At 36.9% G+C, this 26,796-nt stretch overlaps 6 protein-coding genes across 11 annotated transcripts in view; 2 read left to right on the forward strand and 4 right to left on the reverse strand.

The window, feature by feature from the left end:
* The first annotated feature begins 371 nt into the window (after window positions 1-371).
* Window positions 372-5,743, forward strand: LOC111781401 (extra-large guanine nucleotide-binding protein 1-like). Its single transcript, XM_023661962.1, has 9 exons — window positions 372-496; window positions 682-2,185; window positions 2,285-2,422; window positions 2,500-2,604; window positions 2,705-2,881; window positions 3,275-3,452; window positions 4,102-4,343; window positions 4,437-4,603; window positions 4,938-5,743. Exons 2-9 carry the CDS (start codon window positions 878-880, stop codon window positions 5,524-5,526), a joined length of 2,904 nt encoding a protein of 967 aa, XP_023517730.1. The 5' UTR covers window positions 372-496; window positions 682-877; the 3' UTR covers window positions 5,527-5,743.
* A 383-nt stretch (window positions 5,744-6,126) lies between these two features.
* LOC111781104 (putative B3 domain-containing protein At5g66980) lies at window positions 6,127-9,159 on the reverse strand. The gene is made up of 3 exons (XM_023661540.1): window positions 8,846-9,159; window positions 6,653-7,168; window positions 6,127-6,547 (listed from the first exon to the last, which is right to left on the reverse strand). The coding sequence occupies exons 1-3, from the start codon at window positions 8,945-8,947 to the stop codon at window positions 6,293-6,295; spliced, it is 873 nt and encodes a 290-aa protein (XP_023517308.1). The 5' UTR covers window positions 8,948-9,159; the 3' UTR covers window positions 6,127-6,292.
* Window positions 9,160-10,078: 919 nt separating this feature from the next.
* On the reverse strand, window positions 10,079-13,033 carry LOC111781103 (putative B3 domain-containing protein At5g66980). Its single transcript, XM_023661539.1, has 5 exons — window positions 12,923-13,033; window positions 12,744-12,846; window positions 11,597-12,008; window positions 11,065-11,195; window positions 10,079-10,469 (listed from the first exon to the last, which is right to left on the reverse strand). Exons 2-5 carry the CDS (start codon window positions 12,819-12,821, stop codon window positions 10,203-10,205), a joined length of 888 nt encoding a protein of 295 aa, XP_023517307.1. The 5' UTR covers window positions 12,822-12,846; window positions 12,923-13,033; the 3' UTR covers window positions 10,079-10,202.
* Window positions 13,034-13,395: 362 nt separating this feature from the next.
* LOC111781102 (B3 domain-containing transcription factor VRN1-like) lies at window positions 13,396-15,302 on the reverse strand. Of its 3 annotated transcripts, none has more exons than XM_023661538.1 (5): window positions 14,982-15,302; window positions 14,507-14,918; window positions 14,269-14,396; window positions 13,851-14,180; window positions 13,396-13,768 (listed from the first exon to the last, which is right to left on the reverse strand). In XM_023661538.1, the coding sequence occupies exons 1-5, from the start codon at window positions 15,045-15,047 to the stop codon at window positions 13,508-13,510; spliced, it is 1,197 nt and encodes a 398-aa protein (XP_023517306.1). In that variant the 5' UTR covers window positions 15,048-15,302; the 3' UTR covers window positions 13,396-13,507. The 3 variants fall into 3 exon arrangements, with proteins under 3 accessions (XP_023517306.1, XP_023517303.1, XP_023517302.1); XM_023661535.1 differs by having other exon boundaries at window positions 14,269-14,435; XM_023661534.1 differs by having other exon boundaries at window positions 14,269-14,438.
* Window positions 15,303-17,261: 1,959 nt separating this feature from the next.
* LOC111781575 lies at window positions 17,262-21,289 on the reverse strand. The gene has a single exon (XM_023662244.1). The coding sequence runs from the start codon at window positions 20,610-20,612 to the stop codon at window positions 17,844-17,846; it is 2,769 nt and encodes a 922-aa protein (XP_023518012.1). The 5' UTR covers window positions 20,613-21,289; the 3' UTR covers window positions 17,262-17,843.
* Window positions 21,290-22,597: 1,308 nt separating this feature from the next.
* LOC111782267 (cyclin-H1-1) overlaps window positions 22,598-26,796 on the forward strand; it is a 7,148-nt gene continuing 2,949 nt past the window's right edge. Inside the window, exons 1-10 of one of the 4 annotated variants that reach the window (XM_023663108.1) lie at window positions 22,598-22,951; window positions 23,028-23,164; window positions 23,634-23,684; window positions 23,908-23,986; window positions 24,096-24,214; window positions 24,353-24,426; window positions 24,705-24,825; window positions 24,945-25,013; window positions 25,187-25,228; window positions 26,473-26,541. In XM_023663108.1, the coding sequence (XP_023518876.1) occupies window positions 23,105-23,164; window positions 23,634-23,684; window positions 23,908-23,986; window positions 24,096-24,214; window positions 24,353-24,426; window positions 24,705-24,825; window positions 24,945-25,013; window positions 25,187-25,228; window positions 26,473-26,541 (684 nt within the window). In that variant the 5' untranslated portion in view covers window positions 22,598-22,951; window positions 23,028-23,104. The remainder of the gene's footprint in view (window positions 22,952-23,027; window positions 23,165-23,633; window positions 23,685-23,907; window positions 23,987-24,095; window positions 24,215-24,352; window positions 24,427-24,704; window positions 24,826-24,944; window positions 25,014-25,186; window positions 25,229-26,472; window positions 26,542-26,796) is intronic. The other 3 variants (XM_023663111.1, XM_023663110.1, XM_023663107.1) reach the window with 3 other exon arrangements.

The raw sequence follows: 26,796 nt of genomic DNA on the forward strand, positions 1-26,796 counted from the left end.
AAGAAATTGTTTTAAAGAATTTGTGTTAATTTAGATACATATTTTGGTCTTCGACTTTAAAAGAAATGTTTTAATCTTTATTTATAAAAATTTTACACAAATTCTACGTTTATCTAAGTCTTTTAATATATAGCAATTTATTCGAGCATAATTTAATAACACGACATAAATTATGATGTAAATGTGGGGTAGTTGGCATGAATATGCAATAGTTAAAACAATTGTTTTAAAGTTAAAAATAAATTGAAATAAATATTTTGATTGGAAACCAAAATAAAATTTAAGCTGTAGTTAATTATTTAAATAAATATATAAGCATAATGTTATTTATTTTATTATTACTACAGAAAAGATTCCGCCTCCAACATCCAAACTGCTGGTTATTCCTTCCCCTCACTTTCTCTCTCTCATCTCCAAAAGCTCTCTTTTCTTTTTTTCTTTTTTCTCTCACCCAAACAGTGCGTTCTCTCATCCCCACCGAATTTGGATTTTCCAGGTTCTTCTTCTTCTTCTTCTCTCTCTCTTTGTTTCATCTTTTTGATTTATTTGTTTCTTAAATCCTTTATTGCGAGTTGTTGTTTTGTTTGTTCATTTTTTGTCCTCTCTGTGCTTTTTCTCTTGTTGTGTTCTTACTTGTGGTTGATTTTTTCTTTCCTGTTCATCCCTTTTGGTTTATTACAGATTGCTAAAGGTTCGGTTCGGTTCGGATATACCTTTGAGAGATTTTTCAAGGGTTCACAGTGATTCTTTGAATTGCTTGGTGATATAGGAATTTGTTGTTTCGTTAAATGCTCTTTACTTTACCGCTTTATTTGCTTTTCTTGGTGTTAGGGTTAGAGTTGAAATTAGGGTTAGGGCCTTAGATTTTGGGATAGAAATGCCTCTGGTGGAGGCAATGGTTTCGGATCCTGTTGATGGTCTACAGTATTCGTTTGCTAAGGAGTACAAAGGCCCACCGGTGCCCTATGATCTTCCTCAGGCTCTTCCGATCAACGTGGAGCGGATTCCGGTGGCTGCAGTGGTAGCTGAGGTTCCGTTTACTCATAAAATGTCTTTGCCGGTTGTTCAGCCCATTTTAGCGCAGGATGTTCTTACTAAGAAGTTTTCTAAAGAGTTGGAAGCTGCTGGTGGGAAGTCTGTGGTTTCGCCTACATCTGTAATCGCCTTTGATCAGAGTACTGAGGATAGTCGCCGGTGTCTGTCGAAAGAATCAGATTCTGGCTCTGAAAGAACAGTTTCACCAACTTCTGTTATTGCCTTTGAGGAGAGAGAAGTGAGTAACCATGGATGTCAATTGTCTGGTGATTTGAGTAGTTCGGGTGCCTTGGAGTTTTCAAATGGGCAAATTGTTTCTGGTGAATTGTCGGATGTGGGCAACTGCTCGACGGCATTTGGCTGCTCATCAATTAGTCATGGAAATTCTTCTGAGTTATTAGGTGATGCTGGGAGTTCTTGCACGATGGAGTTTTCTGGAAGCTTTAATAAATCACAGCGAAGCTCATGTTCTTTGAGAGCTTCAAATTGTAGGAATGAAAGCTTAGATTTCAATGATATCAATCAAGTTGATTGGGTCTCTACAGAATCAATATTGAGTACGGAATATCCATCTTCTCGGGTTTCATCTATGACAGTTGTAAATGAGGGTGGTGGTGATGGTAGGCAGTCAGCTGGAACATTTTTTGACCATGAGTCCGATGATACATGTAATGAAGAGTATAGTCAGGATGTGCCAGAAACTTTGCGAATGAAAAGAGAACCACTAAGAAACGGAAAGAGAGGATCTTGTTATCGGTGCTGCAAGGGTAATCGGTTCACTGAAAAGGAGGTCTGCATCGTATGTGATGCCAAGTATTGTAGTAGTTGTGTGCTTAGAGCTATGGGTTCAATGCCTGAAGGTCGCAAATGTGTTACCTGTATAGGTTTTCCCATTGATGAGTTGAAGCGAGGTAATTTGGGAAAATGTTCCAGAATGCTTAAGAGACTGTTGAATGATTTGGAGATTCAACAGGTTATGAAGGCTGAGAAGTGTTGTGAGGCGAATCAACTACCACCAGAGTACGTTTGTGTGAATGGGAAACCTTTATCTTTCGAGGAGCTTACAGTGCTACAAACCTGCCCCAACCCACCAAAGAAGCTAAAACCAGGAAATTATTGGTACGATAAAGTTTCTGGTCTTTGGGGAAAGGTGAGTCTAGTTACCTTGAGTTGCCTTTTCTTTTCTTTTATATTCTCTTTTAATCGTATTTCTTCATTACGTAATTGAACATTCTAATCTATTCAACAGGAAGGACAGAAACCTTCGAAGATAATTACTCCTCATCTTAACGTTGGTGACCCTATTAAGGCAGATGCTAGCAATGGAAATACACAGATTTTTATAAATGGCCGAGAAATCACAAAAGTAGAGCTCCGGATGCTGCAGGTAAAATTTGAAAGTGTAACCTTTGTTTCTAGGGTAAGTAACTTCTAAAATTAAAAGGGAACATTTGATCAATGTAGTTGGCTGGAGTTCAATGTGCTGGTAATCCACACTTTTGGGTCAATGAGGATGGATCATACCAAGAGGAGGGACAGAAAAACACCAAAGGGTACATATGGGGGAAGGTACGGTCTTGTGGAAATAAACAGTAAACTTAGATTTTAGCTTACATTCCTAGCTTTAATTGGTCATATACTCGTTTTTAACTTCTTCATTACATTTTAGGCTGGAACGAAGCTAGTCTGTGCTCTGTTATCGCTACCAGTTCCTTCTAAATCTTCAACTTATTCTGGGGAACCAGAAAGCAGCCTGGTTTACAAAACTTTTCCTGACTACTTTGCTCTTCAAAAGCTCCTTTTAGTTGGTTATGATGGATCTGGGACAAGTACTATATTCAAGCAGGTAGTTTCTAATTTGTTAATTTAGTATCTGGTTCATCATATGTCTTTTTTTCATATGTGGTTACTTTTTTATGATGTGGTTCTCTTGTTGATTTTGTAGATTTTTTTTACAAATAATATTATTGCTAGAAGACAGATTTTTTTTGTCCCTTAAAACTATTTCTGAAGAAATGTTGGTAAATCAATTTCAAGGAGATACGTGCCAATATCTCTAGATTTTCTTAGCAACGTTTCGTTGGTTGGTCATATTATGAGAGAGGATGTTCTATTTATTTTATCTCTGAGATAACTGTGTGTATGCTGTAGATTTCTTTAGTTATCTTAATTTTGTCTACATTGAACTCTTTGGTAGTCAAATTGAGTCGGTAATTTCATTTTCTAAATGCTTTTGCAGGCCAAAATTCTATATAATGAAGTTCCTTTCTCAAAAGATGAACGTGAAACTATTAAGTTGAAGATCCAGAGCAATGTGTACGGATATCTTGGTATAATTCTTGAAGGCCGTGAGCGATTTGAGGAGGAAAGTTTGGCTGAAATAAGGAGAAAACAGTCTGATGAAGTTGATCCTGCAGGTAGGAATTATTATTGATTCTTGTCTCATTATCTATTTAAGGCATTAGACAAAGTTGCTATTCAGGTGCTTGCTAGCTACCTTGAACAGAGATTTTGAATCCTATGACTTGGGCTTTTTAGATTGAGCCTTCACTATCTGTCTAATGCACAATTAGTGGTTTGATGGTTTAGAGTATCGGGTCCAAGCCTTGGGGCCAGTGTGGGTGCCCTCTGGATCAGTGGGAGTGGGGCCCTGTCTTGGGTTAAGATTTATCTTGAGCCTGGAGACAAGGATATGAAATTTTCTTACGACTTAAGCCATCAAAAGGTCTAAGCTTTTTATTTATCTATCTATATGTGGGTGTACATATGGATGTTATTGCTTTTAGTTAGTTGATTTACTCGACAATGCTAGATTTAGATCTCCATATGATTTGTGCCTTGATCTGTTTATGTACCTTATACCATGCTAAACTGTTTGAGGACTGGAGGTGAAGTGGTTAGTTGTTTACACTGTAGTGTTTGCTTAGCTCCCGTATTTGTTGTGGCTGGGTAATGTAATAGACTGTTAGACTTTGCTGGTGTTTGTGGTTTGTCAGCATTAATATTATAATGTAAAATGCTAGACTTGTATTTAAATTGTGGAAATGAATTTTTGGTTAAATGCAGGGAGCTCGAGTGTTGATTCTAACAAATGCCTGTATTCAATCGGGCCAAGATTGAAAGCATTCTCCGATTGGCTTCTAAAGACTATGGTATTAGGAACTTTGGAGACTATCTTTCCTGCAGCTACTCGAGAATATGCACCATTAGTTGAAGAGTTGTGGAATGATGCTGCCATTCAGGCTACCTACAAACGACGAAGTGAGTTGGAAATGCTGCCGAATGTTGCTCATTATTTCCTAGAAAGAGTAAGATCTTATGGTATTTTCCTTGTTAAATTTTGTTTAATCATCTTTTATGTTCCATTAATTTTTGTATATTGGTTTACTTATATTCTCCAGGTTGTAGACATATTGACTACCGATTATGAACCTTCCGATTCAGATATTCTGTATGCAGAGGGTCTTATTTCATCCAATGGGCTTGCTTCTGTGGACTTCTCATTTCCACAATCTGCACCTGATGATGATATAGACACTACTGCAGATCAGCACAACTCTTTGTTTAGGTGAGTGATAACTCTTATTAGAGGTTTATCTGTTTATTTATTTTTCTCGAGTATGTGAGCCTTTCGCTTTGGCATGCGCCGTTCCTTCACTTGTTTATACTCAATTGCCTTCACTATAATAAAATTCACAAGTCATAGGTCTCCCTATTTAAGTGACTCTTTGTACCGTCTAAAACAAGATGGCTCTGTGTATCTAAATCAGCACTGTACTTTGAAGAAACATGAAAAATGAGATTATTCTATGCATAACTGTGGTTTGTATTGATGTCCATTTTGAGTTAAGAGTTACCAATTCAATCGTTGTTGATCGTGTTCATTTTGATTGGTTTATTAGGCATCAACTTATTAGAGCCCATGCAAGAGGAATTGGTGAAAATTGCAAGTGGCTCGAGATGTTTGAGGACATTGGGATTGTTATCTTTTGCGTCTCTCTGAGCGACTATGATCAGTTTTCCATTGATGGAAATGGAGATTCTGTGAATAAGATGTTACTCAGCAGGAAATTCTTTGAAAGCTTGGTTACTCATCCAACCTTCGATCAGATGAACTTCCTTGTATTACTGAACAAATACGACCTGTTTGAAGAGAAAATTGAATGGGTACCATTAACTCGATGTGAATGGTTCGACGATTTCCATCCATTGATCAGCCGCAACCGTTCTAACAGCCAGAACAATATAAATAGCAGTCCCTCACTTGGGCAACTTGGTTTCCACTACATTGCAGTAAAATTCAAGAGACTCTTTACCTCATTGACTGGGCGAAAGTTGTATGTTTCACCTGTGAAGGGTTTAGAGCCTCGTAGTGTTGATGCAGCTCTTAAATATTCAAGGGAGATAATGAAGTGGGATGAGGAAAGAACCAACTTCAGCTTGAGCGAGTACTCGGTATACAGCACGGACGAAAGCTCGTTTTCTCACTAATGCTCTTTAGATCAGGAGGGGTGTCTTGTAGAGTGGGTACAAATGCTATACCAATACTAAATTTATGCCGTTGTACATATGATAGATTTGTAAATGAACAAGATAAGCCTGTTCCTTCCACAAGCAATTGCAGGTGTAAGTTTGCAAAATACCATTTTGGTAGTAGTGGCAGAGAATTATTCAATTTTCTATATTATATTGAGCATATTTTGGTGTAGGTTTTAGTAACTTCCTTCTATGTTATTGTAACTTTTTTTTACTTATTAGAACATCTGGACCCTGCGTCCTTTTGCTGGCACACCACTTTGTGTCTACTCCCTTCGAAACTCAGTTTCCTTACTGACACATCGCCCCATGTCTGACTCTGATACCATTTGTAACGGTAACGGTTGACTTGAGACTTTAATATTTGCTAATGATGGGCTAGACTCCCTTCGAAACTCAGTCTCCTTACTGACACATCGCCCAGTGTCTGACTCTGATACCATTTGTAACGGTAACAGTTGACTTGAGCTTTAATATTTGCTAATGATGGGCTTAGGCCAAACCATTTTAGAGTCGATATCTGCTAGTGGTGGGCTTAAGCCAAACTATTTATAAGCTAAGTAAATAATACTGGTTCAAAATAGATCCAAACCATCCAAACCATTTTACAGCCAAATTATACATACATGAAGAAACCAAGAGGGAGATTCAGATTCAAGATGCAAGATACAAGTCATCATCCCTCCTACACCATTTCTGCCTATTTTTCATGTTGAATTCCTTACCGACTGCGGGTGATTTTCACGTTCAATTCTCCACAAATATTATCCGAACCGAGAACAAACTCAAATGTACATATGTCATCTACTCTCAAACTATGCGCCCTGAAGAAAATCGGCCATCCTGTGGTCAAGGCAAACCGACTACGACTAATTGGTTTCGCTGTGACTAGCCATGACCTGCCCTTTTCATCTACAATAACCACATCTGGTTTCAGCAATATGTTATGTGCAACCATCACTCGTTTAGGAATATGCTGCCATCATAATCCATTCATTAATAACACCAAATTTGTGAAACTTGCAAAGAAGAGAAAATACTACACAAAAGTGCAATAAAGCTATCACATCCATAAACTTACAATGGCATTATGTGACCAATGCTTAACTAAAAGCTCGAAGGTCGGCGGTTCCATCGAAACGTGATTTGCAGTCTTAGAAGGGCTAAGTTCTTCAAGATTTGTTGTTGATATCTTCCTTGATTTAGGGGCAGTGCCTGAACAATCACTGGATCTAACTTCTGAATCATTCCTTTTGCAACGAGTTAACGATGTACTGTATTCTTCTTCAGATCGGGGCTCGTCTTTGACCTTCACTTCCGGGATAAGACTACTGGTTCCTGATATCAGCTCCTTCTTGCATCCATTTTTGCTAAATATCTTAACATCAAACGTAGAATTCCCATCATATTGGAAAACTAAAAAGTCTCCATATTTTAAGCAGTGGCTGTCAACAAATTCTTGCCAGCCGTTCTTAAAAAACACACTGTTCTTCAGTTCTTCCAAGGTAACATGCCATGATTGTCCACTTTGATCTTTGAGGACAGCTTCACTTGGTATGCATCCTCTAAAATACTTTACAAAAGCAGGTGGTATACTCTACAATTCAAGAACATGAACAAAACATAGAGGAATTGGTTACTTTAAGGATGAATATATCCATACATAACCTGTAATGCAAAACATTTCCATTATGTTATCACTTTCACTACGAAAAACAGAAGAACAGAGTATCTGATAGGATCGAAAACAGCAAAAAGATACCCTCGCCACAACAGGAATTCAGCTATATACCCAAGCCTCCATGGCCCTCTTTCCAGTGATCTCTCTCCCTCTTCAATGAGGATATCGTTGGTCGACGCTGCATTGCTCATTGTGGCTGAGCAGGGGCCAAAATCACATCACTGCCTCGTAGGTCTTGTCAGGTTTCCTTCCTCTTGATCATCCCCATCATCGTGTTCTTTGCATCTCCCTCAACTTTCTTGCAATCGTTCACTCAACACTGTTATCCTCGACCCTCGTTGACGATTGTGGCTTCACACAACATTGTCCATCACACCAGTAGGTTTCTCAATCCACCACTGGAAACACTATTTCCAGTTCGACATACATTTTTCTTTCCTACTCCTCACACGTTTTTCACTCTCTTTCACTCCCGGATTTTTCCCTCTATAACAGAACTTCGTGTCGCTTATGTGCACTGATTTTCTGTATTGTCATTCCTCCCACTGATCGTCAAGTCGGACCGGTAGCATTGAGTTGTTAAATTAAAGCATAAAGACAACTTTGAGTCAAGAATTCTTTAGGCGAAAGAAATTGATAGTACCTACTAAACTTGTCTTGAGTGCTAGGTCGAAGTTCTGTAGGCCAAAAGAAATTTTATCTTAAGGTTGGAATTTCATTCCGAACGACCTAATAGATGACCAAATAGTTGGGTTTGACACGTATAGTTTGCTGTGATGTGTTTCATGTTCGATTATGTGATCAACGTGATGGTCGTGCATATGTATTTATCATGTAATTTGGATAGTCAATTAGGGGATCTCATGCATCTGCATGGATGACATGATAGGAACAAATGATTGTGAGAATTACCCATTATTATTATGAGGTCCTACATGGGTGAGACTCAGCTCTACTAACTAGAATGCTTCGTGTCCCTCTCCAACTTATGTGGGGTCTCACAATAACCTTTTCTTAGCAAACACGTTTTAAAATCTTGAGAGAGAGCCCAGAAAGAAAAGCACAAGAAGGACAATATCGGCTAGTCGTGGGACCTTTTTATACGACTCTTAGAAGTTGGATCATTACATTTCGGAAAGCCTAAAGCTAATTCTCTCAACTGCTACAAACCAAGAGAAAAAGTTGAGCATTTAAGGGAATAAGAAAGGAGAAAGATAATGAGAAGCATTGATAAGAGAAACAAAACTAAAATGAACTCATCCATGGCCCACATTGACAGAAGCAACAAACTTTCCTCTTCACAAACAATGACCATTTTAACATGCAATCCATCGATGAGGGCCTTACTCCTTCAGCATCATACTCTCTGTTCTCAGTAACTTCAAATCTTAAACTCACACCATCAAAACCTTTCAACATTATCAGATTCTGTAGTTTTCTGCTAAAATCTACACAAAAATGGTAAAGGGTTTCCTGTTCTACACTTTTCTATTAGCTTTTCCACAAGAACAGAAGAACACTTGTTCAATATCTCTATGAACAAACAGAAAAAGCACAGAAATTGAAAAGGAAAAGAGAGAGTAGAGAGTATACCATACGGCGAGAACTGGAATTGGGAAGAAAAACCTTGAAGAACTCAAGGCTGGAAGGGTTTCTGCTGCTTGGATCCCTCAGCTCCACTAAACTTCTGGCCATCCCCAACGAAAAACCCTTAAACCCAAATCAAAAAACAGGAGTTTTGGTTTGATTATCGGAACCCCAGATATGAAGTTGCAAGAACAGCGCAGTTTTGGTCAATGGGCCATTTTGATTTTGTGAATAGAAGGGAATTGACTGTTTCACTCCCGCCCACATTCCCAGAAGGGTTTCCTAAGTGTTTCTCTGTTTTGTTAGACAACTTAAGTGAGCTTCATAAACAGACCCTTTAAAGGAAACTCTTTGGAAACTCAAACAAGAAATGAAAAGGGTATTAAAACAAGAAATTTGGAAACAATCTTTAAGCTTTGGTTTGATGATATGCTTTATTCACTTACCCACCTAACAAAGATTCTTTTAAGACTTGCGTATCCAAGAGATATATATTACATAAACCTGATCCTGTCATTTTTTAACGTTTTTATATTTTTTTTTAAAAGTTCGTTATTATTTAATCCGTTAAATTAGAGAGAAAAAGGAAAATTTAGGTCACCTTTCATAATTTTTATTTTGTTTTCCCTTTCATAATCAGAATATTCCTTACAATAATACGTAACGGGTTAAAAAAGACAATATTTACTAGCAGTGAGCTTGACTGTTACAAATGTTATCAGGATCAGACACTAGACAGACGATGTGACAACGAGGACGTTGATCCCCAAGGGAGTGGATTGTGAGATCTCAGATCAATTGGAGAGGAACAAACCATTCCTTATAAAGGTGTGGAAACCTCTACCTAGCGACACATTTTTAAACCATGTGCTGACAACAAAACATAACAGACCAAAGTGGACAATATCTACTAACAATGAACTTTGGCTCTTGACAAAACATTCTTGGTAATCCTTGTTGCAAGTTCTAGCATCATTGTTCTGTTCTTCATCCAATGGTGACTTGCTCTTTCTTTTGATGGTTCAACATAAAATTATGAACATTAAATAATCAAGATTTTGTCACTTACCAAAGAGTGCCATACTTCACTCCAAAATCATGTACTGGACTATTGTTGTAGCTATTTCTAATGACCAACAATTTTGTAATTCTACAACTTAATTCATGAGGCGCAGAACACGTCAATTATTGCCTCAAAATGAAGACGAAAACGACATTGTAATTTGCATGGATGGCAAGGATTTAAACTGAGGATCTCATGTTGTATAATAAATCACCATCAAATTTCACTATGGTTAGATCGTTCACAAAAGAGAGAGAGGGACATGTACAATGAAAGTATGGTTCTGCTGTATGCATTTCTTCAACGCAGAGAACGACGGCGGCGAGTAACTTTGACATTCAATTGTCTGCATAAGTTTCCCTTTTCGAGAACAAACTCAAATTCACATTTGTCATTTACTCTCAACCCATTGCCCTTGTAAAATGCAGACCACCCAGCATTAACAACAAGACGGTTCTGGCTGATGGAACACACTTTTGCTGGCCACAACTTCCCCTCTTCATCTCTAAGAACTGTGTTTGGCTTCAACTTGATGTTCTGGTCCCTCACCACCCGTCCAGAAAGATACTGCAATTCAATTCAAAACCACTGTAACTTTCAGACAAGACGAGCCTTCCGTTGCCTGTAATCTCAATACTAGCACATTTGTAGACTATGTTTTCAAAATAGAATCTAACTTATCAAGCTTTAACTTTCGAGTTTAGTAGTGATTTTTCGTCTGAAGTCGGAGACCTTTGTTAAATCCTTGTGTGTCATTTACTCATGATTTCTATATGGATAGCACATGTTGGGCCTCGTGGATAGAATTGAAGTTGGAAGTTATACAAAGGTCACATTAAAAACAAAGTATGAGAAACTCAACACTCAATGCAACATCCAACCCATTTTCACCTATGACAGGGATACTAGCATCTGCGACACATTAAATTAAGAAGAATCAAGTTCATTTATGCAACAAAGGCATCAAGATATTTCAAGTGGATGATTACAAATTTATGATAGATAATTGAAAACTAGATTTATGATGTTTCATTAGTGTATTTTAAGTAATCTTACTTTCACTTGAGTGATTCCTTCTCACTTAGCATGATTCTCTATTGGAACAATATTACTATAATCAAAAGTTCTTGACAAGAAAAGAAGTTTGGAGAGTAATACTCACAACTTTCTTGTGCGACCAGTGTTTCATCGTTCGCTCGAAGGAAGGTCCTTTAGGGGCAACATACGCTACAGTGTTCGAGGCATTACCAGGTCTCCCACGAGTTGGAACCCTTCTTGGTTTGTGAACTATCCCTACAAGCACAGTTGAGAGGTTTCTAAATTAGACCAAGAAATCATATATGAAAGAAGGGATTGAAAAAATAAATGTCATCTCCAAACCTCATCATATCTTGATTCATGTGTTTTATTTTTTACTTTTGTAAGAGGAACAGAACTTGTTTCACGACCATATTGCATAACAGTTTCAGTAAAGTTTTGAAAAGTGAGAAACATAACAAAAGAAACTTTTTTTGTTTTTCAAATTTTGGATATAACTTTGTTACATGTTTCAAAAAATGAGAAACTAGATAAAGAAGACATGACCAAAAGCACTTGTTTTCTCAAAACAGAAAAATATAAACATGTAATAAGAAGAAACCAAAACACTACAAACCAGGCTCTAAGTTGAGTGGGGCAAACCGAGAAGTTCTCACCTGACCCAACTTGTAATAGTTTCCTCTTGCCAGAAATTAAAGGCTTGACCTCTTCTTTCTCATCCACAGCCTCTACTTTGACCTTCAAAATTGGAGGAGACATACCGGCTACTGCTAACACTGAATCTAAAATTGGAACAGAATTATCGGCTTCTGCAACCACTGCCTTCTTGCATCCATTTTTACCAAATATTTTGACATCAAACGTAAAACCCCCATCATATCGAAATACTAAAAAGTCTCCATATTTCAAACAATGGTAATCCACAAAAGCCTGCCAGCCATTCTTGAAATACACAAGTTCATCCACTTTTTCCAATGTAACGCACCATGATTTTCCTGTATGATCTCTGATGGTAGCTTTTATTGGAAAGATTCCATGTAAATGCTTCTGAAAAGCTGGTGGTATGCTCTGAATTTAAGAGATGAGGAATGAAATTTGTGCAATGACAAAACAAAGCAAAACAAATCACTTCACACACACACACAACATATCGTTCATGTCATTTATTTAATATTAGCTTGTTTTTAAAACTAATCAACGCCTTTATACTTTAGGATAATCAAACATTTATATCAGCATATGAGTTTTTTTTTTCTTCTTCTGATCCACAAAGATCAAAACCCTTCCCACAAAAATATAATCAATGAGTTATGTAATGTCTAAAATTCTCTACAATTTCAATACGTGATTAGGAAAAAAAAATCGACATGTTGACCCAGTATGACTAGAACTAAATGGTTGACTCAAGCATAAAGAACAGAGAGAAGAATTAAGTAGTAAGTAAAGTTTCATACTATATTGCATGCATGTTCAATGCAGAATTCAAAAAAGGTCAACGACTCAAAATAGAGCAATCCCAAGTGTTCTTTTCCCCAATTTATAATAAGAAACAGGGTAATTTATCCAAATCCCACGAATCAACCAAATAATGAAAAAAAAAGGCACCGAAAATTTCTCGCACTCAAGTTCCACAGAACTCAAATTGACTCGAAATCTCAGCGTTTCCTAAATACAAACTCAAAATCGTAAGAACATCAGGACGAAGGAAAATAAAGAGGGAAAAAAAGGAGCCCCAGAAATTTTGAAGTTAGGGCACAATACGTATGATCAACCAGAGGAAATACAGAGAGGAGAAAGAATTACCATGTGCAGAGAGCCGGAATCGGGAAGAAACACCTTGAAGAACTCAAGGCTAGAAGCGGTTTCGATGCTGGGGTTCATTATTCTCGCGCAAAGAATAACGAACCTGCAAAAGAAAGCTTAAAATCAATGTCGAATCCGAAAAAAAAAAAATACGAAGAATAGAGGAGCGATTCTGACACTGATCTGCAAAAGAATGCTTGAAATCATTAGATGAAGAAGAACGGAATAAAGAGAAAAAAAATTTGGTTCTTCGAGTGTTAGATGGATACGTGACACCACATGCATGCAAGTTCCGGCTTGCTGTGGGTGTGGCGAATTTTTATAGGGTTTCGGGACATATATATAATTTTATATATATTTATATATTTTTTCAAATTACATATATAGTTTTTGAATTATGAAATCTTCCCGCTATTGTTAAAAAGAAAAATTAATTAATTATTAAAAAAAAAAAAAAAAAAACGGTCACAATTATTTTATATGGTTAGATAGAGAATTTATAAAACAAATTAACTTTTGAATTCGAGTTAGAAATTTAAGACCAATGGTCATGTTCTAACTTTTTTTCCATTAAAAAATACAAATTTAATCTATGAACTATGAAATTTTTGTTTAAGATAATCACTATCTTCAAAAAGGTTCGTCATATTCATAAAGTATTAGATCGTTGATGTCAGTGAATAAGGCCTAAAAAGTTCGAATTTTGAGTCGAAGCCTAATTTCTAAACAAAAAAAGACAGACCATTATTAACATTACATTCTATCTAGTCCATGGAAGCAGAGCTGGAAACATGTTTGAAAATGGTGACTTTAAAAACACAGTTTTTTGTGTCGACCATCTCAAACAAGCATGAATCTCCATCTTCCAAGCCATTGTCTCCATAAAATAAGCACCACCCAGCTGATAATCTGACAGAGCTACCATATTGTCTCAATGCCACAATCCATTGTCTATTCCCAACTTGAAGCTTTGCAGAGCGCATGTCGGATGAAAAATGCTCCTTTGCAAACACCATAGGAATGTTCTGCCAATCAACAACATAAAATGGTTTCAACTATGTTTTGAACTGAAAATAAAACATGGGGTTTTGTTTTTTTGTTTGTTACCAGAACAAATTTCTTGTGGCGTCTGTTCAGAATGTTCGCCTCAAAACAGGGGTTTCTGGTGTTTGTTGCAGGGGAAGGAAAGGGAGAGGTGTCTTGTAATTTGGTGAATGAAAATATGTCTTTCTTAATCAATTGAAACAACCCAATATCCCCTTCTTTCAACACATTTTCCTCTACAAAACGCTTCCACCCACTTGAAAAGTACACAAAGTTCTCTTGATTTCGTCTGCGTTTGTACAAAAGTGGCCACTTTCTACCGTTTGGGGTTTGGAGTTTGATGATTCCGAAGTCATCAGGTAAGTGTTTCTCTGCAAAATCTTTGGGGATAGTCTACAAGAACCAAAAAGCTTCAATTTTTTCAGCTGAATTGAAGAAAGGAGGTGTTTTTTTATGTGGGTTTGTAGAAGAAAGTGCTTACCATGGCAAATTTTCCTCGTACGTTTGGTTGTTTCATGACAATTTTAAAGATAGGCTTCTCTGATTTTGAGGTGAATCTTTGAGCTGCTTCAGGTTTGTTCACAAATTGTTGCCTTCTACTTGATACCCCTGCTTCAGTTTTTGGCATGTTCTTTATGATTAGGCATCCTTCTGCATAGATTGGCCATTAACAACACTTATTTGAACCTGTAAGCTCTATATACTCAAAATGTTCATACCTTCTTCAGGTTTCATTTTCTTACGAGATTGAGGAGGAGATGGAACTGAAGGCTTGTTCTTCCTCTTACTTAAACGCAGGGGGGAACTCTCTGTATTTTCATCAGAATCCTCATATTCCATTGTAAATTCTGCTCTTGAATCGTTGAAAATGCAACAATATTCTGTTTCTACACCACTTGGGTCGAATATGGATGTTTGAAAAGTTGAAAACCCATCTGATTTAAATACCAATAAAGAACCAAACTCTAAGCTATAATGCTCTGCAAATTTGTGCCACCCATTTTGCAGCCAAACAACGCCGTTGGGAGCCGTCGTCAAACCGACCTTCCATTCCATGCCGTCCGGGAGCTTGAGACGTACGGAAGTGGACAAAAGTTCGCCATGATCTTTCACGAACTTCTTCGGAATCATCTGGAAAACAAGATACGTGAAAAAAAATTAAAAATAGAAAACAGAAGAGGGGTTTGTTTTTACTAGTTTTCGGTCTTCGAGATTGTTGTGTAAAACGATTCTGAAGAACTGAGGAGAGGAAGGCGCCATTGTTGGAGGAAGGTGGTGCAGAGAGTGAAAATGGGGAAGACGATGATGGTGAAATGTGGCGGTGGGAGTTCAGATACGTATCGAAGTTGCGATTTTCGAAGAATATTATGGTTGTGGTTGATGGAGACTTTTGGACTTCCTTCCTTCTTCCTCTTCCTCACCGTCCTTTCGTTCACCCATTTCTGCCACCATTTTCCATTTTCGAAGCAATGAATCGGGCCCAGACACCTCCCACCCCCTGAGATGGATCATAGCTCATTCAGGCCCATCCTGTTCTGTCCAACCTCACCATCCTCCCATCCTCCCCTCGAACAGAGTGAAACCTCCCCTCAATCGTACCATACCTTGGAGGCTTGACTCCGTTTAGTCCTTTGTTCGACATTTGAGATTAAGTTTAGAGCCACTTTTGAAGTCCTTTGTTCGACATTTGAGATTAAGTTTAGTTTAGAGCATGGCTCTGATAACATGATATTCGAGAAGACACGATTTTCTACAATGGTATGATATTGTCCACTTTCAGCATTAGCGCTCATGGCTTTGCTTTGGGCTTTATCAGGAGGCGGCCTCACACCAATGAAAAGAGTATTCCTTGATTATAAACCCATGATCATTCCCTAAATTAGCCGATGTGGGACTTTTATCATCCAACTATTTAATTCATATTATATTATACATATCGTGTAAGAAATTTTGAATATACGATAATTACCAATGTTTTTAAAAGTTTTTTTTTTCTACAATCACATATTTGTAATATTTATGAATTATCAATAATAATAATATTTCACGAATATATTTAGCTTTAATTCCATTAAATTTCACAGTATTTTGTTCACGGAACAAAATAAAAATAAAATTCTAATTTAAAAACAAAAAGTTAGTAACTAATATTAATATTTAGAGATAGAAGTAAAAAAGAAACCAATAATATTGATATTTGTGTTGATGTTGTACTGACATTTTGAACTTTTTGTTAATGTAAGAATTTGATCCGAGTTCAGACTAGTCGATCTGCAACAAAAAAAAATTCACATTAATAGGTGTTATATCAATATGTTTCGATATTTAAGTTAATGCTTAGACTAAAGTTATTTCAAACTGAATTATAATAGTGTTACGCAATTAATAGCGTAATGAGTTTTAGTACCAAAGGTAGAATTGAAGGTAATAAATAATGATGGTAGGTACCTCGAATCAATTAGGACATAGCACAATAGTTCTTCTTTCATTTCTAAGCTCTACATATTGACTCGAAAAAGTTCCTTACTATATCTCGTGCCACGATTTATCCTCTAATTTTATGAATACATTTCGACATTAAAGCCTTCCATTTGGTTCTGTCTCTTTCTAGGATGGAATCACAATTTTTTTATATTTGCATGTCAACTTCATTATTGCCCTTTATCATGAATATAAAATTTATGTCAATCATTTTCACTTTCATTAACATTAATAAATCATTTCCTCCTTTTAAACATTATCATATTTATTATTTCAAATCATACAACCCACCTCAAGTGGAGCATTAAATTTATGTATACATGTTGGGTGCATTGACTCCAGCTCAATTTTGATCTTCAAATCTTATATATATATTTATATATTTATGAGATTGTTTAATGCTCATTATCTTATCCAAAACCTATCCTAATATTTTTTTTAGGTTGCAAAATAAAATTAAAATAAGAATTAATGTGAAAAGCGTGCAACTTACGAGTAGCTATTTTAAAATTTTATTAAAATTTTATCGAAGATATTAGGTCAAAGTCAATGTCTTACTACGTCTAACATACATATAAACCAACCAACAAAATTAAGTCAATAAACCTTAAAATTGACATATTAGTAAATCATACCCAAAGTCAAATAATACTAAACCGTCCCAACTAACACTATCCGGGTAAAACCAAACTAACTTATATTAAAAAGAAAAAGTTAAATTATAAGTTTGGTCCTATTTGTTTTTAGGGTTCAATAAATCATCATAATTGTATATACTATTAGAGATCGGTAACAAAAAGCCATTGTCCTATACTCGACTAGTTATAGTGTTACGACTCAGATTATTTATGATGTTTGATCACAGTTATCTTCACCTTGAATATTGATCCCAGTGTTCTAGCATAAAGAGACAGAACAGATAGAAAAACGACTCGAGGGTTCGTTCAAACATGTATTTACGTTGACTTTAACGTCGAAAAATATGAGCCTAAGTCAGAAGAAAAAGAAGGATTGATAATGGGAAATGTTGCTGAGAATAATAAGCTAAATACAGCAGCCATAATTCTAAGCTACACTTCTTTTACACAGAATCAAGAATTTGAGCTTCTATGGAGCTATGTACCAGCAAGATCAAGCTGCCATGGCTGCTCGCTCGAGAGCATACTATTTTTCCAGAGCTCAAACTCGCAATAAACTCGAAACCAGAACAAACCCGGTTAAAATAAGTATGAATAAACACTTCTTTTACACAGAATCAAGAATTTGAGCTTCTCTGGAGCTATGTACCAGCAAGATCAAGCTGCCATGGCTGCTCACTCGAGAGCAAACTATTTTTTTCCAGAGCCCAATCTCGCAATAAACTCGAAACCAGAACAAACCCGGTTAAAATAAGTATGAATAAACAAATCCATCAGCATGTTCTTGAGAGCCGCAAGTGAAGTTCGATTCGACTCATCAGAGAAGCGTGGGAAGATAATGCACCATCCTCCATTTTCGTGTCTTTCTCCCTTCTTGTCCAAATGACATAATCTTGAAGCTGTACCTATGCCGTCAATGGCTCTGCTTCTTTGGTTATTATACCTCTGATTCTTCTTGAACAGTTGGAAGAGTACCCTCTTTGATAAAGGTTGGATTAAGAAACTTAGCAACAAAAGCCCATAATCTGTAGACATCTTCGAAATTGGTCAAAAATCCCAGAGAAGCTGTCACGACTTCGACACACACGAACCCGCCCTTGTCACCAAGCTTTCCATTTGCCATTGGTCTGCAGAGGGTAGTATCTTCTAGGTTCAAACTGGTTTTTTTGTGCCTTGGATTGTCGACTACGCGTATGTGACTAAGGAAACCGATTCCTAGAGATATACCTTCTTTTTCAGCCAGCTTCTGTACAATTTCTGGGTTAATTAGCCCCCTAACTTTGTCTCTCACGTTGAATGCCACGGCAGCACCCCTTTCGTATTTTATTTTCGGACCATAGATTTGAACAAGATTTGCTCTGCTACTTCCATTCGAATCAGGTAACCGAAGTTGTAGTAGCGACGTGACAAGCCAATTGATCAGAAATCTTAGTCTGAGAGTGGTCTTATTGAGACCCAACAAGTCAATATGATCAATATGACGGCATACTATCTCGGGTTCTCTCCTGGCCCACTCTTGCCCATCGCCATATTCGCCGTCACTGGTACCTTCATCGTCATCGAAGCTAGTAACAGAGGTTTCACCTGGCTCCATATTACAGCTCTGGTGCTCTTTACCATTTTCTTCGATGCCAAAAGAGACTCTTCTTCCCTTGTTCTGCACTTCAGATAATCTATCCCCTCGGCGTCCCAACAACCTAAATTCACCTTCGGTTTCCCGTCGTATCGCACTCTCCTTAATCTCTGGACAGATCTCAGAAGTTAGACCATTCTCTAGGTTATGATGCTGTGAGCTAGAATTTGAATTGCCAAGACGAGATCTGACATCACAACTTGACATACCGTTTGAAATTGATTTGCTAGTTTCATCTACCTCCAACACGTCTGTACGTTCCGAACTCTTTTTCCCACTCTGTGAGGCAGGGCTCGTTATTGAATCGAGCTCTTGAGAAACTGACATGACAGCAGCATCAAATGACAGAATATTTCTTTCATCAGCTGGCCTTGAATTTACTTCTTTGTCATCATAAAGCGGGCTGCTGTAAATTTTTGAAGTTGGTTTGGGTGATTGTCTCCTATTCTTTCGATACGCAAACCAATATGGGGGCAATGGGGAGGCGATTTCGTGTTTGTTGAAGCCAGCATTATCAGACCCAAGTGGACTGTGACCTAAATCAATCCACAACGAGTTATCAGATGACTCGTCTTCACTGAATATCGGGCTCTTCATCACCTCTCCAACAGAGAAACTCTCTGTTTCCTCAAATATAGTGCTCGTACCGTCTCTTTCAGAACTTTCATGATCAATCTCGGTTTCGAATACATCTCTAACCTGAGCAGATGTAAATGCGCCCGAGAAAGCAGGCAACTGAGATCTTTGCCGTGATTCAGAGGCTTTATCGACATTCTCAGAGACTCCATCATCTTCAATCCCAGCAAATCCATCAATACCATCAATTGAATCACTCAGGTACATAGGATATTCAGGAGTTAACTTCACAATTCCTGACCCTGTACTCCCAGAACGATTCTGTAAACTCGACATTACGGATTTCTTGATTAGTAGACATCCGAAACCAGTAGGATCAAACCCGAAAACTCTGTAGAACGATGTAACAATAAAATCTGGCCGGAAAAGGGACAGTCCAAGCGAATCCATGTCTTTCGGACCCAAAGATCCAGCATCAAGCAGAACATGCCAGTTGTTCTGTTGTGCTAGAGCCATCCATTGATATGAGTACTTTGCCCCCGTCACTCTAGATTGAACCGGAAACACGAAAAGACCAGTAGCAGAGTCCTTCTTTCTCCTCTTATTTGAAATCTGTTTTCTCAAATCAGTGGAGCAGAGTTTCAGGGATGGCCATTTGAACCAGGCGCTATAAACTTTTGCACCTTTCTCTCTAGCACACTGAGCCATCCAATTCACAGATTCGCTCTCATAATCAAACATGGTCAACAATTTCTTGTTCGTTTGAAAAGGATATGAATCAGCAAGCAATTTAAAAGCTGACCCTCTACTCACAGTAAACACAAGCCCATATTCATGCTCAGGAATGTTCAAATAGTCCATGATCTTGACCTTAATATCATGTTCAACCGTCCCTTTTTCAGCGCATCCATAAAGAGCATGGTTACTCAAATTTGCAGTAATCTCAGACAAGCTAAATGTGGAGGACTCCCAATAGTGCAGTGTTTGAACATAAGAAAAAAGTCCGAAGCCACAGTAATCGAGGCATACCTTTGAAGAAAGATGCGAGTACTCGTTGTACCTCAGCTGATCAATCTTCTCCGAGGACTGGAAATTCGGATACATCATAAGGAACTTGGAGAAAGATTCATGGAGGTCAGGAATGTCGTCTTCAGACTCGAAAGCGCGCTCGGCGGCCAGTGCAGTGGCGCGTAGAAATTCTCGCTGTGCGTGGAGTCTGGCGAGCGAACGGGACTTGCCCAAGCCACCGCCGCCGCCGCCGTTGTCCTGGTCGCCGATTGAGTCGGATTCGTCAATATCTTGCGATTTGAAGAGAGACCCATTTTCAGATGCTTCTTCAAGAGCTTCCCTAAGCTTGTCCTCTTGCAGTTTTCGAAGAATTGATAAGTTTTTCTTGGACTCATGTCCAGTGGCAGACCCATCTCTTCTTCGGCTCTTCTTGTCCATTAATAGAGCAGCAGCGCAATGTGACAGAATTTTCCATGGTGAAAGATGCATTTAAGCTGGTTTTCAAAAGGAAACCCAGAGAGATTAAGAATCAAAATCTTGGATCAGAAATAACAGCAATGGGGGATGGGGGTCTAGCCCATCAAACTCAAAAAAGATTTGGGAAAAGAATCATTCAGCTTCGAACCCTAGACCCCCAAAAGGCAATCAGAAAGGATCTTGAAACAGATCAGAGAAACCCCATTTCAAAAAATACCTTACAGGACAATTCGATTACAAATTCAAAACCCCAGCTCTTACGAATTCAACTAAGCCATCGGACACAAATCGTTCATCGAATGGTAATTGACATTCTCTACATAAAAGTCAAGACAAAGACCAGAAATACCGAGGCGAGTCCCACAAAGAAACATTCAAAAAGGGTCAAAACCTAAAAACCCAGAATCCAGATCCTTTAATTTACACACAAAAAAGGCATTTCACAGACGAATAACACCAGTAATCAGAACAGAAATTCACAAGAAAACACCAAATAACCAGCAATAGTTCTTGGGTCAATCTTCGATTTCAGTAGCAGATTGAACCAAAAAAATACGAGCGGTTCTTCACAAGAAATACTCTCCCATCAGAGCAAAAGAAGCGAAATGAAGACAAATGCTCTCTGTCTGACCCGATTCTTAAATCTTCTACGCTACCTCTCTCTTAGCAAACAGTAAGAAAGGACAATTTTGACTTTGATAAACAAAAGGGGTTTGATGATATTATAAAATATATTTATTTATAATTCGGTTGGGTTTATCTTCCAACTTATAATTCTTCAATCTGCCTCTGAAAGGCCTTTCACAAACCCAATTCCAAAAAGTCAACTTTTTTAGGCTGTTTCCCAACTCCAACATCTCCTTCCCAACAAATCTCCATTTTAACTTCTTCCATTTTTTTTAATATTCCCATCTTCCTTTGCTTCCAGCTTTTTTAAAAATTTCTTTTTCTTAGTGGAAGCGAAGATTCCCATTTCCGTTTATTGCTTAATCATATGATTACACTTCAATTAGTCTCATCATTATGAGATTTGAATTATTTTTCAAAATCGATTTAAAAATTATGTTTTTGTTGATGTCACGACTCGTTAAGACATCTATCATTTTAATTCTTAAAATGACGTTTTTGTCCTCTACAACGAGGAGGAGCTATTAAAAAGTCTACATTATTATTATTATTATTATCATATATTTTTTTAAAAATTGCAGCCTTTTTTACTTCTTATATTTATACAGTTTAAAGTGAGGAGATGACATTTACTTTTCAGGTTCGCTACTTTCAAACCATAGGGGCTTTGACTGATTTTCATGAGCTTTTTGAACTTGGAATTTAAATTTAAACATATTTTAATTAAAAGAAGCTATATACACAATTTAACTTAATGCTTATTTAGGAAAAAAATTAAAACAAAATGTTATTTTACTAAAATTAGTAAAAGCTGTCTCATGGTCTTTTAAACCATGGAGATAAATAAATTACTTAATGTGATTTAATTTTGTATTTAACAAATATCAGAGATTCTCCATTATTTTAGGTCATATTTAGTTGCTTCATCATAATTCTAAAGATTGTGATTATTGTATTTTTATTTATTTGATATATTCAACGTTTTTAAAAATCAACAAATAGACTAATCGTAAATTTGAATTTTCAAATTTATTTCAAAACCATATTTGATGAATTTCTAATTAAATAAACAAAACCGTATTTGATGATCAATTTAGTTTTTTACTTTTAATTTTTTAGTTAGAGACTATAAACACTATTTTTTTGCTTATTTATTTATATTTTTGTGATTTATGATAATACTTTACACCTGTTTTTAGAATTATTTTTTGTTTTTTGGAATATAATTACGAATTAAAATGTTTATTTAATAAATATGAAAAACTATTGTAATTTAAGTTTATAAATAATTATTCATTTTGTTTCCTAAATTTTTTTATTTTTTATTTTTTATTTTATTTTATTTTATTTTATATAGCATCACCACGGCCCGTTTTCCCCCTTTCGTTCCTCCGTACTGATCTCTAGCTATACTAGAACCCGTGCCGGCACGCTCTCTCCGCTGCAGTCACCCGCCGGCACGCTTCCATCGGCGTAGCCCTACTATTTATTTCTGTTTCTTCTCCGTTGAACGGCGCCGGCACGCCGCCCCTTTTCTGTTGCAGCCGCACGGAAGCAAAAACCTATTAGACTAAAATGTGTAATTTAACCAACCTTGGCCTTTTATAATTGGCGGCATTTGTGCGAAAGCAAATTGGGTATCCCCGCTGAATCAACGCGCGCCATTGTTCGCAGAACAAAAGCTTGCATCTTTCGTTTCTCTCAGAGCCCTTCACTCATCACAGGTAAGGTTCATACTGCTAATTTCCGTTTGACGCTACTTGAAATAGAAGATTCCAGCTCTTTCTTTACTTTCTCTAGACATTGAATCTGTATAGAGGCTGCTGTGACTTGACAGTATAACTGCCTGGTGGAGATACTGAGGTTTCTGAGTAGCCATGGCCGATTTCCAGACCTCGACTCAACGAGCCAAATGGATCTTGAGTCCTCACGAGCTGGTACTTTTCCCTTCCTTTTTTCCCCCTGGCGGTTTGGAAAAAGATAGTTACTAGTACTGCCGCGTTATATTCTTGCTGGGTTCTGATCAAAAGAACTTCGAGTAATCTTAGAATCAATTCTTTGAGATATTTATTTACAATTAGGCTGGTAGTCCTTTATCTCATTTGCGCCCTTTCAATTTCCACGATATGTAATCTCATTTGAGGAGATTCCGTTTCTTTAGATTGTTTAATGAAGGAACTGAAGTTTCTTACTTCTACGGTACTTGTGCGAAGTGTATAGTCATATTATCAATTGCTTCAGTTGGACGCATTAGTTTTTGGTTATTTGTTCTATGACAACTTTCGAGCGAACTTCATTCATAAATTTGCTAGACGATTGTTGGCTTTTGAGTTTCACTTGTATTTAGGACTTGAAGAAGAGTCAATTGTGTATCTAAAGTATGAACACGATTCATATGTTGTACAGGTTGGCAGGTACAAAGCTGCTAACCAGAGAGCAATCGAAGCTCTGGAGAAGGTATTAATAGAATGAGATGATACTTCAATCAGTTTTGTCTACTGTACTAATTTTTATTTTTATTTGAAAGAGCAGTTTTCTCATGCTTCATTTCTTCCCAAAACTCCAAATTGCTGACGGCAATTCCCTTCTTCACTTCATGTGTTTAATTAAAGTATTTGGCGGCTGCTTTTATGAGTTTTAATATTACTATCTCTGCTAACTAACTATCCTCTTGGTCTAGTTTGGAGCAACACTGATGGTGGTAGATGCAGACGGATCATTGTCCTATCCAGACCCTCTGATAAATTCAAAAGAAAATGGTAACTACTCTTCTGCTGCTCTTTTGCAGGAGCTTAAAACTATAACTCTAGCATTAAATCTTAATGTATAATTACCAACTCTTGGTATGATAGTTTATTTTAATGTCAGCTGACAAACATTCCCGCCCCAAACCTTTGAGTATTGAAGAAGAGCAATTTATGCGAGTATTTTACGAGAACAAACTTCAAGAAGTATGCAACAATTTTCATTTTCCTCATAAAATCCAGGTATTCAAATAAGATAAGCTGATTGAATGATCCATTTTTCTTTTCACATAAAAAGTCTAATATATTTCAAATATTGAAATTTTTGTTTATATAAATCCGACTTTTATGTTTTTCCTTAGTTTTGTTTACTCTTTGCAGGCAACGGCTCTTATATATTTTAAGAGATTCTACTTACAATGGTCTGTGATGCAACATAATCCCAAAAATGTGATGTAAGAGTTTAGATGCACATGTGCCTTATGCGTTTGAAGTTTCCCTTATTTAATGTGTTACAACTTGCTATTTGACTTCGCAAAAAATCATTTAGAGGTATGAATGTAATTAAAATGCTTAGCGCTAGACACATTGATTGGATGTTGGATGTCCATTTGTAAAACTCTTCGACTTAGGAAGTGTTGCTTCTGCAAATTGTTTCTCTCTCATTGCCACTTATTATCATCATACAAACTGTAGAGTACTTTCGGGATGTAGCTAACCTTCTCCTGCCCAGGTTGACTTGCATTTATGCAGCTTGTAAGATAGAAGAAAATCATGTCTCAGCTGAGGAGCTTGGCAAGGGGATTTCACAGGATCATCAAATTATTCTCAATTATGAGATGATAGTTTATCAGGCATGGATGTGTCTCATAACTTGTTCTTATCTCGCTCACTTCATTACTTTGGTTCCCCCCTCTATTCTCCCCACCATTTATATATATTTTCTCTTCTCTTTTTTCTTTCTGTTTTCTAGAGTCTGGAATTTGATCTTATTGTTTATGCACCTTACCGATCAGTTGAAGGCTATGTACATGATATGGAGGTAAGTATGGTCTTATTTATTGATATTATTATTACTTTGTGGATTTTCTAAGCAATGCTGAAACAAAATACATCTATTTTTTCTAGGGCATTCTTTTCCTTCTTATAACGTTGGTTAAATTTTTTTGTCTTTCATTGTTGTTCCACTTGGTGATAAATGGTGCATGTTTTCAGGAAGTCTTCCATGAGAATGCTGAAAGGCTTCAAATGCTGAAGGTAATTGCTTATTCAATGTAGTTGATATACTGTAGTATGAGTATATCCCTCTTCAAGTTTTTGTGGTCATTCTGTTTTGCCATGTACTGTAGTATGAGTATGTCCGCCCTTATAGTTTTTGTGGTCAATCTGTTTAGCAATATACTGTAGTATGAGTATGTCTGCTCTTCTAGTTTTTGTGGTCAATCTGTTTAGCAATATACTGATTTTAAATTTGTGAAATTTCCTTGCATGGAGACACAATTCATCTCTTGTCTATTTGATGCTAATTTTAGTGTTGGTCAATTTTTTTGGTGCTTTCTTCTGAACATTATGTCAATTGGTCAATGTGATCAAAGAAATCTTTGCATGTGTTGACAAAATGCATTGACCAGACAATTAAAACAAGGGGCAGCTAGGAGTCAAGCCCCTAAAACAGCACCTAGCGAGAGTAATTTTTCTATGTTCTTAAAAATAGCCTTAAACTTTTTCAACTTCAATTGTTGTAAGGTATGCTGGTATTCTTTAGGATTGTCAGAAGTAGGTGTAGGAACTAAATAGAGAGATGAGAAGTGTTTTTTGAGTGAAAACGTTAAAATATTTTGATAGATCTACCCTCTTTTATAGGCCACAATTTTTTATTGAGGAGTTCATTTTCCATCCCCTTTTTCGTTAGAAGGGAAGGTTTTTGTGGCAGGTGGAGATTTGTATGGTTTTATGGGGTTTGGGGGGTGAAAAAAACAATAGTCTATAAAGAGGTCGAGAGAGTTCGTAGTGAGGTTTGATCCACCACTAGGTTCTATGTTACTCCTTTGTAATTATCTGCTTGGTCTTATTTTACTTGATTGAAACTCTAGTTGATTGGATGCTCTTGTATTCTTTCATTTTTCTGTCAATAGAAGTTCAGTTTCTTATAAAAAAGAAATGTGAAAGTTGCACTCGTATGTTCTCATAACATAGTTTTTCTTTTTTTAGTTCGAACAAGGGTTGGGGTAGAACTTCTAACGTCTAGCCTTTTGTAGAGTTTATTATGCCTTGTTAACTAGTTGACCTATGTTTGCCCTGGTTGACATACTTTTATCGCTGTTACGTTGAGGAAAAGTCCATGTTTTTCTCCTGTTTCTTCTTTTTAAGCTTTATTTGATATTTTTTTATTACTTGCATCATGTACTTTCAACAGAATTGTCTAATTGTAATTTTCATTAAATTTTGCTCTTTATTTAAAAATTTTAATTCTGTGTTGATTTTGCTTGTGAATTCTGCAGGAAACAGCATCGTTAGAGGTTGATAAAATTATGTTAACAGATGCCCCACTTCTCTTCCCTCCTGGGCAGGTGCTTATTTTCTATTACACAGTGTCCTGTAAGGAACTTACTACTTTAGGACTTGAAACTTTCTACGTTGATCTTCAAGTATCCTGGTGCAATAATTGAATTTATTTCAGGATTGAGCTTAAACTTTTGAGTTTACCCTTGGCTAATAATTCTTCAGTGGAAAGTGGAGGGTGGAATGCTGGGTTATATGCATACATTAGGAAAGTGGAGGGTGGAAGGCTGCTGTGTGTGTGTGTGTGTAGAGGGTGGGTGGGG

The sequence above is a fragment of the Cucurbita pepo genome, chromosome LG19, assembly GCF_002806865.2.
Source record: "Cucurbita pepo subsp. pepo cultivar mu-cu-16 chromosome LG19, ASM280686v2, whole genome shotgun sequence".
NCBI lineage: Eukaryota > Viridiplantae > Streptophyta > Magnoliopsida > Cucurbitales > Cucurbitaceae > Cucurbita > Cucurbita pepo.

Coding starts and splice junctions, on each gene's coding strand:
- LOC111781575 (XM_023662244.1), bottom strand. CDS start 20,612: ATGCATCTTTCACCATGGAAAATTCTGTCACATTGCGCTGCTGCTCTA.
- LOC111781104 (XM_023661540.1), bottom strand. CDS start 8,947: ATGGCCAGAAGTTTAGTGGAGCTGAGGGATCCAAGCAGCAGAAACCCT. Junction 7,169..8,845: donor ATTCCAGTTCTCGCCGTATG/GTATACTCTCTA, acceptor CTTGAATTGTAG/AGTATACCACCTGCTTTTGT. Junction 6,548..6,652: donor ATTGGTCACATAATGCCATT/GTAAGTTTATGG, acceptor TTATGATGGCAG/CATATTCCTAAACGAGTGAT.
- LOC111781401 (XM_023661962.1), top strand. CDS start 878: ATGCCTCTGGTGGAGGCAATGGTTTCGGATCCTGTTGATGGTCTACAG. Junction 2,186..2,284: donor TTTCTGGTCTTTGGGGAAAG/GTGAGTCTAGTT, acceptor TCTATTCAACAG/GAAGGACAGAAACCTTCGAA. Junction 2,882..3,274: donor CAAGTACTATATTCAAGCAG/GTAGTTTCTAAT, acceptor ATGCTTTTGCAG/GCCAAAATTCTATATAATGA.
- LOC111781103 (XM_023661539.1), bottom strand. CDS start 12,821: ATGAACCCCAGCATCGAAACCGCTTCTAGCCTTGAGTTCTTCAAGGTG. Junction 11,196..11,596: donor ACTATTACAAGTTGGGTCAG/GTGAGAACTTCT, acceptor CTGTGCTTGTAG/GGATAGTTCACAAACCAAGA. Junction 10,470..11,064: donor ACTGGTCGCACAAGAAAGTT/GTGAGTATTACT, acceptor ATTGAATTGCAG/TATCTTTCTGGACGGGTGGT.
- LOC111781102 (XM_023661534.1), bottom strand. CDS start 15,047: ATGGCGCCTTCCTCTCCTCAGTTCTTCAGAATCGTTTTACACAACAAT. Junction 14,919..14,981: donor ATCTCGAAGACCGAAAACTA/GTAAAAACAAAC, acceptor CTTGTTTTCCAG/ATGATTCCGAAGAAGTTCGT. Junction 14,439..14,506: donor GAAAATGAAACCTGAAGAAG/GTATGAACATTT, acceptor CAATCTATGCAG/AAGGATGCCTAATCATAAAG.